This window comes from Physeter macrocephalus, unplaced genomic scaffold, assembly GCF_002837175.3.
Source record: "Physeter macrocephalus isolate SW-GA unplaced genomic scaffold, ASM283717v5 random_1410, whole genome shotgun sequence".
NCBI classification, from domain to species: domain Eukaryota; kingdom Metazoa; phylum Chordata; class Mammalia; order Artiodactyla; family Physeteridae; genus Physeter; species Physeter macrocephalus.
Window position 1 is genome coordinate 419 of NW_021146249.1, and position 11,098 is coordinate 11,516.

The window sequence follows — 11,098 nt, forward strand, 5'->3', positions numbered from 1 at the left end:
AGGTCTCACCTGAGGAGTTAGCACCTTTGAAAAACCTCCACGTGCCCTGTAAGCCTCCTGAAATTGTCTATCCAAGCCCCTATCATACTGTATGCTGTCATCTGTTTGCTTCAGGGAATTCCCAACTAGACACTAAGCTCCTTCATCTCCTAATCCTAGCACCTAGTACAGTGCCTGGAATATATTAAGTACATACTGAAGGATGGATTGATTACTGAATAGTGGCCACATTAGAAGTCTGTTGGTTAATTGTGTTTTATTTCATCTTATAGATGCACATGTTTATTGCTCGCTACTGTGACCTTTTAAACGTGGACATCTCTTGTGATGGGTGTGATGAGATTGCCCCCTGGCATCGCTACCGGTGCCTGCAGTGCAGCGACATGGATCTCTGCAAGACTTGCTTCCTAGGTAAATGTCACGGCCTGAGTGTGCCATACCCAAAAGGAATAAGCATTTCTATTTTCTGTGATCTTGTCATTTTTTTAACTCCCACTGTACAGTAACAATACTGCCCCAGCAGTGTTCTCTGACTTGTTGGCGAATATGACCCTTATCTCCCCAACTGAATGATAAACTCCAGAGCTCTGGTATGTGATGTGCTGTCATCTTCTGTCTTGCTGGGTATAGGCACTTGATAAACACTCAGCACCAATGAATGTACATTCAGTTGAGTTTTCAGGAGATGATTTTTGCCTTTTGAATCATGCAGTGTTTATAAGAAGCAAAATACACACAAGCAAACTCCAGAAAGTCTTGAATCCTCTTGACCTGTGGGTGCTGAGATAGAGCAGGGTGTCAGTGGTAAGCAGCTGAATGCTGTTTGTGCACATCACTCAGTCGAATAAGATGCAGCCCCTGCTCTGGAGGCGTTTCTAATCTTAGCAGGAGACTGGGCCTGCTCACAAAATGCATCTTCCAGGACAAGAATGTACATGCTGAGTTACAGATGCACAGTATAGATTGTTCTGGAAAAGTTCAGAAGTAGGGAAGGCTACCATTGCAGGAAGGCTTGTGGAGGAGACGGGATGTGAATTGGTCTTTGAAGAAAGTTGGAACTGGGTGATGTGAAGGAAACAGTGGAGAGCGCGTCATCATCCAAAGCTGAGCAAGTCCAGGGACAGAGGAGTGAGCATATGTAGTGTGTTTAGACAGACTCTCCAGTGTCTGCCGCTGAGTGATAGATTGAGACAGGTTGGGCCCAGGTTGTAGGACCCAGAGATACCAGGCTCAGGAATTTGAATGAGTCTACAGACAGTGGGGAAGGTTTTTCAAGAAAGGTGTTAACATGACCAGAGCTATGCTAGAGAAAGGGGGTTCTGTCCATGTAAGAGTTTCCTTTAGGAAATCAATCACAATAGTGACAAGGGGATTAGTGCCTGGACTGGGTTTCTGGCAGTGGGAACTGAAGTGGGTCAGAGGTAAGGAGCATTGAGCAGGGTGTATGATGGGGCTCAGAGACCCACTGGACTCAGAGTAAGAAAGAGACCAGAGCTGTCAGTCTCTTTCGTGACTAACATTCTTTCTCACTCACTGGGTCTGTGGTTATGGAGTCGGTTTTCATCTATGATTCGGGAATGAAAAAGTAAGAGCAAATACCTGATAACTTCTCAGTGCCTGTTAAGAAGAATACACCAATATTTGTTAGAGGAGAGGTCATGGGAGACAGCCCACAAATTGGCATGTGGACTTGTGCTGCCAAATGGAGGTCATGATGGGATTGGTGACCTGTTTGATCAGACTCCATATTGTGCTGGAAAAGCAGGGTCAATGCACGATACCATTGCTAAGATGTTCCATGCCAAGAACATCGTGCATATGCTATGAGCCACCTGGGGAACCCTTGGTCTCCAGAAGATGCCTGTGGCCCGTGACGCCCCGATCAATCTGCTGGGAACAACTCTGCTTCTGGGGTTGGTTTGGGTTTGGAAACTAGCCCTTCTAAGAGTCCTTTGCCCAATTCACCTCACGCTGCTGTTTTTCCCCCAGGTGGGGTGAAGCCTGAGGGCCACGGAGATGACCACGAAATGGTCAACATGGAGTTTACGTGTGACCACTGCCAGGGTTTGATCATAGGCCGGAGGATGAACTGCAGTGTGTGCGATGACTTTGACCTTTGCTATGGGTGCTATGCGGCCAAGAAATATTCCTATGGGTATGTCTCAGATGGCCTCCAGCCTGGTAAACTTTTCTTCATGTATTCCTTTGCCTTTTTTTTAGTAATTAAAAAAAAAACTTGCATCGTAAAAAATTTCAAACATACCCACAAGAAAGAGAGTAGTACAGTGAATTTTCATGTAACAGTGACCCAGACTCAACAATTAGGAAGATTTTGCTATGTGTGCTTAGCTTATTCTTTTTTTTTTTTCTTTGTTAAAGTATTTTAAAGCAAATTTCAGACCTTAAATCATTTCCTTCCTGCATACTTCATATCCATCTCTAAAGATTATGGTCATTTTCTCACGTTACCAAAATGCTATAACCACACCCTGCGAAACTTCACAAAAAGGAATTCTTGCTTCACCTGGTTTCCATAGACAGTCTTCTGGGGGTTGTGAAATCCCAAAATGGAATGTGCAGTGTTTGTTCATTTTTCTGAAGAGAGGGCCCATACCCATCTTTAAAATTTTTTTAATATAAATTTATTAATTTTATTTATTTATTTTTGGCTGCGTTGGGTCTTCGTTGCTATCCGCGGGCTTTCTCTAGTTGCGGCGAGCAGGGGCTACTCTTCGTTGCAGTGCATGGGTTTCTCATTGCGGTGACTTCTCTTGTTGCGGGGCACTGGCTCTAGACGTGTGGGCTTCAGTAGTTGCGGCGTGCGGGCTCACTAGTTGTGGCTCACAGGCTCTAGAGCACAGGCTCAGTAGTTGTGGCACACAGGCCTAGTTGCTCCGCGGCATGTGGGATCTTCCCAGACCAGGGCTCGAACCTGTGTCCCCTGCATTGGCAGGCAGATTCTTAACCGTTGCGCCACCAGGGAAGCCCTGTCTTTAAATTTTCAATAACCACCGTCTTAGAGGTACCTGACGCCCAGTTGTGACCATGCATGTGGTCCCCTGAGGCCCCATTCTCCCTTTTTGGGGGCTTGCAAAGGCCTGTAGGCCTTAAAAATGTCTTGCCTTTGCAGCCACTTGCCTACCCACAGTATCACTGCCCATCCAATGGTGACCATCCGGATCAGCGACCGGCAGAGGCTCATCCAGCCCTACATCCACAACTACTCCTGGCTGCTCTTCGCCGCCCTGGCTCTTTATAGCACCCACCTGGCCAGCGCTGAGGACGTGGACGGCGAAAAGCTGGACCCCCAGGCCCGCAGCAGTGCCGCCACCCTGCGGAGCCAGTGCATGCAGCTCGTCGGGGACTGTCTGATGAAGGCTCACCAGGGAAAAGGTAATTGTTCCTTATGCGTGGAAACCAGGCCGCCCCTCAGCTGCTTGTGGCGCGACAGCCCCAGTGGAAGTAAAATGCAGTGGTGCTCAGTTCAGAGGCAGTAAAACCCAGTTTTCCACAAGAGGTGGTCACCCTGGAGTGGAACCTAATTTTAAATCCCCAGATTCAGGACTTCCCTGGTGGTCCAGTGGGTAAGAATGCGTGTTCCCAATGCAGGGGGCCCAGCTTCAATCCCTGGTCGGGGAACTAGATCCCACATGCTGCAACTAAGACCCAGCGCAGCCAAAATAAATAAATAAATTATAAATAAATAAACAAATAAATATATTTTTTTAAAAATCCCCAGATTCATTTGAGAGAAATGTCGGCATTAAAGTAGCATTAGTTTCTCTAAAATATTTCATGAAAATGTAAAAAAAATTAATAATTAAAACTCTTGATGTCCGGGGATAAAGTATTTAGTATTTGAATCCACCAGACTTAACGTTGCCAAAGGAATGCAGCCTTTTTTTAACCTGGAGTGCAAATCTACTTCCACACAACTGTGTTCTAGATGAGAGCTATTTATAACTAAAATAGTTTGATTAGGGACTTCCCTGGTGGTCCAGCGGTTAAGACTCTGCACTCCCAAAGCGGGGGGCCGAGGTTCGATCCCTGGTCAGGGAACTAGGTCCCACATGCCACAACTAAGAGCCTGCATGCCACAACTAAAGATCCTGCATGCTGCAACTAAAGATCCTGCACACCGCAACAAAGATCCTGCATGCCGCAACTAAGGCCCGGCGCAGCCAAATAAGTAAATAAATAAATATTTAAAAAAAAAGTTTGACTAATAAAATATCTAGATGACTTTGAATCTACTGAGGGGTGCCAAGGAGAAAAATAATGTGGATGTTCAACTTCTGAGTAATTTAAATTCCTTTCAGAATAATGGACTAACTCCCCATTCTAATAAACATTAGGGAAATCAGACTTGGATGAAGTAGCAGGTGGGTAATACCAGTACTTCAGAGCTATTTTGTTATCTATTTGCCAGTGGAAATTTAGAAGTCTGGCTGTGTGGGGCTACTACAAAATTTTAATGTTTATCATTTTCTAAACAGACAATCCTGTTGTATCTTTTGTCCTCTGTTGTTAATAAAGAACAAGTATCCCCCACTATCGAAACTTTTGGTGTCTGAAATCAGGAGCTGAGTAGATTTGGACAGCCGTGGTGGGTGGGGGGTGGGAGGGTGGAGGGTTGGATTGAGTACTCTTTGGTTCAGTTTGTGGAGAACTCAGCCATGCATTTCCATATAGTAGCAAAGTGATTTATGGCATTTGCAGGGAATAATCCTTATTATAAAACTTTTAACCATTCTCTTATTTGCTTCCCATGTAGGTCTTAAAGCTCTAGCTCTTCTTGGCATATTGCCAGACGGTGACTCTACTTCAGAAAAGCAGGCCCCACCAGTCACTGTGCCCACCCAAACATCAGAGGAGCAGCCAGAGAAAAAAGCCATCCAGGCTGCTGTGGAGCCAACTGATGCAGGCCCATTTGTGCACCGCAGTGTAAGTAACAACCCTTCCCTGGGCAGAATCACGGGTGAGCTCAGAGCTTTCACACGAGGGACTGGAACACAGAGGTTAACAGTAGAGGCTCGTGACCCAGATTGCCTGGGTGCAGATCCTCTGTCAGACATGGGCATGTCACCAGAATCTCTTCGCTTTGGTTTTCTCGTTGGTAAAAATGGAAGGATAATAATGATAATACCTATTCCTTAGGATAGTTGTGAGGATTTACATGCATTACATACATTGAATTAATGTCTATAAAGTGCTTAAAACAGTGTTCAGGAACTTCCCTGATGGTCCAGTGGTTAAGACTCCGTGCTCCCAGTGCAGGGTGCCTGGGTTCGATCCCTGGTCGGGGAACTAGATCCCGCATGTCGCAACTAAGATCCTGCATGCCACAACTAAGATCCCGCATGCTGCAGTGAAGATCCCGCATGCCGCAACTGAGATCCCACATGCCGCAACTAAGATCCCACATGCCACAGCTGAAGAGCCCGCATGCTGGAACGAAGATTTCCTCACGCAGCATCGAAGATCCTGCATGCCGCAACTAAGACCCGACACAACCAAATAAATAACTAGATAAATAAGTAAACTTTTTTTTTAAAAAGCAGTGTTCGGGGCTTCCCTGGTGGCGCAGTGGTTGAGAGTCCGCCTGCCGATGCAGGGGACACGGGTTCATGCCCCGGTCCGGGAAGATCCCACATGCCGCAGAGCGGCTAGGCCCGTGAGCCATGGCCGCTGAGCCTGCGCGTCTGGAGCCTGTGCTCCGCCACGGGAGAGGCCACAACAGTGAGAGGCCCACGTACCGCAAAAAAAAAAAAAAAAAAAAAAAAGAAAAGCAGTGTTCATAGTAAGTTCCCTGTCAGTGTTCATTACTCCTGTTTCCTGCCTCCTGTGGTTTTTATAAGAATTGAACAAGATTATGCACCTAAAGAGATTGGTTCCTGACCTATGGTGAACACTATATATGTGAAACTATTTTTATATTCAGCCAACAAATAGGTGATACTAATTGCTTACTACTTACCAAGTAGTTTACGTATGTAGTTTAGAGTAGTTTACGTATGCTTGTGTAAGTAGAAGAAAAGCCTTCCTGGATCCAGGTGGAACCTGTGACAGTGACATTAAGATTGTTCTGTGGAAGAGCAAGCAGAGCTTCCATGATGCTGCCTCCAAAGCTTGAGTTGGTGCTGTAAATGCCCCTGGCTTTGCCTCAAGAGCTGCTGCTGTTTCTGTCCTCTGTCTCTGTTGTGGAGGATCCCCATTTGGTGGTTATAGCTCACTGGGATCTTGTTGTCATTTAGAGGAAGGCAAAAGCAAAAGTGGCTGGCAAAAACTTGAAAATTCTGTTAGCTTCATTCCGCCAGAGAGCCAGCACAGGACAGGTGACATAATAACCTTCAAGCCTGTTTTGACCACAAAACCCCTTCTCCAGGCAGCATTGTACCCACCCACAGATTATGGTAGGGCAGAAAGAACGTTATCAGCAGAGACAGGATAAATCAGCAGTCTTGTCTTCACCTTTGAGCCTGGGAATAATTGTATCTTCTTGTGAGCTCCCAGCATCTTATGCTACCCATCAGCACAGCGCTCCCCATGTATCTACTTATTCATTTATTTATATGAAAATGGACTCGATGAATTTTTTTTATTCAATGGATTAAAATCTTTTACTTTTTATTACTTATTTTGATGCTCAAATTGTCCCGTGTTTGGCCAATGGAAACTTCCAGCTGGCTTTTGTATCCTTTTGATATGTCTCCATTATTCTTTGAGCACTTTCTTAATTTTTGATACAAAAAGGTGTTTCAGGCTTATCTTAGGCTTTCCCTGCCTAGGGACTGGAATCAGCCTTTTTCTAAGGATCTCCCAGGGCATTATTTTTCTTCCTGAGGTGTCCCTACCTTTTGGGTCCTCTTCCCATCAGCAGCTGGGTGTACCCAGGGTACCCTGCCTCTGGCTCTGGCTCTTAGTCTTCTCTCTAGCGAATTGCAGTTTCCAACACTGTGCCCACAACAGAACCCAAATGTCCCCACTACAATGGCCCTAAGAACCATATCCTATTTGGGCCCTGAGTACAAATCACTTGTTTTTGAACTTCTCTGCGTTTCTAGCCAATCCTAGGCTGTATTAAGGATATTGTTCCTCCTTCCCTCTAATGTCTAGAGATGCTTTTTGTTTTAAACAACTGAGAAAGCAGTCTCAGCCAGAGACATCATCTGTCTACAGCGGCCTCTGGCCAGTAATGAGACCCTCTTGAGTGCCATGTGGTGCAACTGCAGTGGCTCTTTGGAGTCCTGTGATAACAGGAAAGAAGATCAAGACTAACATTATTAGCCAGAACTTTGGAATTCTATTGTTTTCACAAAGGGCCACATAGTACAGAGAGTATGGTGTTGGAGATCTTTTCAGAGGGTACATTTTTAACAAGGCAGGTAGCTCTCCCAGTCTCGGTCCCCTTCTTGGACAATCTTTTTTTTTTTTTTCTATTAAATAACTGTATTTAAACTTACATAGAGATTGAGAAATCCAAGATCAAGAAACAAGTCAGGAACAGAGCTGGGAAAAAAGGTCAGGTCTATCTCAGCTTCATAGGGGAGAGAGAAGGTAGGGGACACAGTGGAAAGTAAAGGCACATTTGTCTTCATGTGGATGAAGCTGATAATGCGTCGATTCATGATGTAGATCTGTTATCTTCCCAATGCAGAAAGCAGTTAGCTGACTTAACATAGGGAAAAACCGACAGTGACATGAGGACAAGGGAGGAGTCGCTAATTAGTGTCACGGGGGCAGGTATCTGTGTCACTGACTTTAATGATATTTTTGACTTGAACAGCCATTTTCTTTGTCTTTTCTTTGAAAACCTCATAGTCTTCAGGGCTCAGATCACGGCCTTTGGCAAGGGCCATCATCAGGGAAGTCATGAAGCCGTCCTCACTTATGTTGATTAGAAAAATAATACATACCTTCCTGCAGTCAGGAAGTGTGTGTAAATAGTCCTTCCCTGAGTAGAGCATGCTGAACCAGATAGCCACGGTTTTTTTTGCAAGGAAGCTGAAGCTTTGACATGTACAATTAACCCTTCGATAAAAGGTGACTCCAATGTCACCATTGGATGACTCGTTAATAAGCAGAAGTTCATCCTTAGTGGTCCATTTTCACTTACCATGTTTTCATTGTTGGCAGCCAAGTAAATGGTACTCCAGTTTCCAGTCCACTCTTCACGCACCCACATTTTCTCTTCCATTTCCATTTCTTCTTCTGCATCTTGGGCAATACAGAGAATGCCTAATTTAAAAAGTATATTGTAAAAATGTCACTGATGGACTTGCTCGATGCAGGGTTACCACAAACCTCAGAAAGCTCCAATCATCCTGTGGTCAAACAGAACTGGTGCTGTGATCAGTTTCAAGCTTAGATTCAAGTTCCATTCTGTGTCTTGGTTCCATGGTGTGCATCGGGCAAATCTCTTGGACAATCTTATAGCCACTTTCTTCTTAGGGGGGTGTTGAGGGTAGGATTGATGTTGAGGTTACAGTATCTGGAGAGGGGAGGATAAGTCAGCTGCCGCTGGGAGATGTCAGGATCTTCTCGTGAGTGTTTAGTGTTGGACAATGCCCCATCTTTGGCTCCAAAGTGTCCTGCCTTCGCAGACTCCTTGGAGCTAGGGTGCCTCCACCATGCACAGAAGACTTCCTGCCTGGCCTGGTTTCCACATATAAGGAAAAGTACCCTGAGGGCCCAGGGAGTGCAGGTGATTTTTGGGGTGACTCTGAGTGACTCCTAAGGAAATTCAGGTCAAGGATTGTCACCCTGCCAGTGTGGGCAGCTCACTGCCAGACTCCTGAGCCCAGAAAACACTCCCAGCTCCGATGAGGGCCCCCTTTGTAAGTCTCTCTGCCAAAATGGAATTCTCAAAGGTGTAAAGTCAGCTTACTGTGCTAGAAGGAAATCCACACCTTTGTTTTTTTCTTTTTCCCCAAGAGAAGAACTGTCCATACCTGGCTTCTGGAAGATAAATAGAATGTGTAGGAGGTTTGTACCAGAGCCATTGCTTATGTGACTGCAGGCTCTGACAGAGCGGCATTTGGAAGGTGTTGGGGGGATGTGATGCAGTGATTACTGTCTTAATTAGAGTACAGATTTATCATCAGAAACGAGCGGCATTCTCTAATTCAAAAGTATGTTTGTTTGTGAAGACTGATTGGCTAGTGATTTTAAAAGTTGTAGTATATTAACAAGTAAACTTTTATAAGAAAGAAACCTTAATTCTTTTACACTCACCGTTTTGTTTTTAGGGGACGAGGGATGTCCCTGAGGAGGTCAGACCTTTAGACTGCCGGCAGAGGAGCAAGGCAGCGGGCGGTGCTTCATTCCTGAAGGGGCCTTCCTGCCAGACGCAGGTTTCAGACTCACCTGCAGGTGCCTGCGCACCTACGGAACTTCCAGGTAAAGACTCTTTGACAGTTACCTTGATCTCTTTCATCTTAAAATGCACGCATACCCGTCCCTGACTTATTTCTTGCACGCAGTTTAAAATTGGCTAGCACCCAAGGGTGCCTGGTTTCTCAGTTCTGCATCAGATGGTACTGATAACACTTTGAAAGTCATCTTTCCTTCATCTTGCCTGCTTTCCTACCTTGTTTGTTCCCTAATTTACTGAGTGCCTTCTATGTGCCAAGCACTGTGCTAGGCCCTGGGGATGAAACAGGGACCAAGTCAGACAAATGGACACATAGCTCCTGCCCTCACAGTGCTGACAGTCTGGGAGGGTGTGAGACAAAGGTGTGTGTAACTAATTTGAGCTGGGATGCGATTCTGTCCAGGAGAGAGGCCCAAGTGCGTGTTAGCAGTGATGGGTGTGTAGCTGGAACAGGTTGTGTCAGTGTAAAGCCGTTGTAAATAAGGCCTGCACGGGACCTTGAATGTGCTGAGATCTACTGTGGGGGAGGGCATTCAGGGCAGAAAGAACTACACGAGCAAAGGCCCCAGAGTGGGAACCCCCAGAGAATCCAGGCAGTCCACTGGGGAGCAGGTGTATAGGGAGGGAGTGGAGCGCTGGAAGGTGGAAGTGGAGAGGTGCTGTGCACTCGGACACCTGCTGGGGATGGCAGCGCAAGGTCAGGGCTGTTTCAGGGCGACTGAGGAGCCAGGAGTGGGGGCGCTGTGGGCAGAAGGAGCCCGAAGTCCTCAGGGCGGCTCGGGGAGGCGGGATCCTCCCCGCCTGGCCGCTCTGTGACAAGCAGGGGTGAGCGCGGCATCCAGCCCCGTCCGTGGGGCCGGCTCTCAGATGGACGGGGCTGACGCTTATCTTTGCAGGGCCGATATAATTCTAAGGTCCAGAAAACAGTTTGACGCCGTGTCAGTCCAGGTCATCAGAATCCACTCTGGTCTGATTCCATCTGAGGAGCAGCACCCTGGTTCACGTACAGTTTATTCATCCATCGAGTATTTATTGAATAGCTGCTGTGCTCCAGAAACATTTCTAGGTGTTTGTGATACATCATTGAAAAAAGCAAAAATCTAGAGGGGAAGCCAGATGGTAAACAATCAATATCAAATCATATGGTGTGTTAAACGGGAATTAAATGCCATGAGCGCAAAAGAGCAGGGGAATGGAGAGTGCAGAGCGGTTGGGAGAGATCGGAGGGCAGGCTCAATCTTAAACCAGGGTGATCAGGACAGACGTCCTTGAGTAAGACGTGTTCAGCAATAGGTTTTTAAAGTCCCAGCTTGATTCTGTAGTGGCACAGGAACAGTGCAGTGGTTACTTGCCTCTTCATACACATATAGAACCTGGCAAAATCTGAAAGCTTGGTGTTTTACAACTCAGATGCTGAAAATTCAGAAGCATCATCTCAGAAGCCCATCGAGGAAAAGGCAGTTACTCCAAGCCCTGAGCAGGTGTTTGCTGAGTGTTCCCAGAAGAGGATTTTGGGATTATTAGCAGCCATGTTACCTCCCTTAAACTCGGTAAGAGACAAATTGGCATTTAAAAAAAGGGAGGGGGGCTTCCCTGGAGGCGCAGTGGTTGAGAGTCCGCCTGCCGATGCAGGGGACACGGGTTCGTGCCCCGGTCCGGGAAGATCCCACATGCCGCGGAGCGGCTGGGCCCGTGAGCCATGGCCGCTGAGCCTGCGCGTCCGGA

At 46.4% G+C, this 11,098-nt stretch overlaps 1 protein-coding gene across 1 annotated transcript in view; it reads left to right on the plus strand.

Annotated features, from left to right (window-relative positions):
• The first annotated feature begins 257 nt into the window (after positions 1-257).
• LOC114485287 (zinc finger ZZ-type and EF-hand domain-containing protein 1-like) overlaps positions 258-11,098 on the plus strand; it is a 24,319-nt gene continuing 13,478 nt past the window's right edge. The window contains exons 1-6 of the mRNA XM_028486456.2: positions 258-411; positions 1,990-2,155; positions 3,131-3,393; positions 4,775-4,944; positions 9,249-9,399; positions 10,784-10,923. Of these exons, the coding sequence (XP_028342257.1) occupies positions 273-411; positions 1,990-2,155; positions 3,131-3,393; positions 4,775-4,944; positions 9,249-9,399; positions 10,784-10,923 (1,029 nt within the window). The 5' untranslated portion in view covers positions 258-272. The remainder of the gene's footprint in view (positions 412-1,989; positions 2,156-3,130; positions 3,394-4,774; positions 4,945-9,248; positions 9,400-10,783; positions 10,924-11,098) is intronic.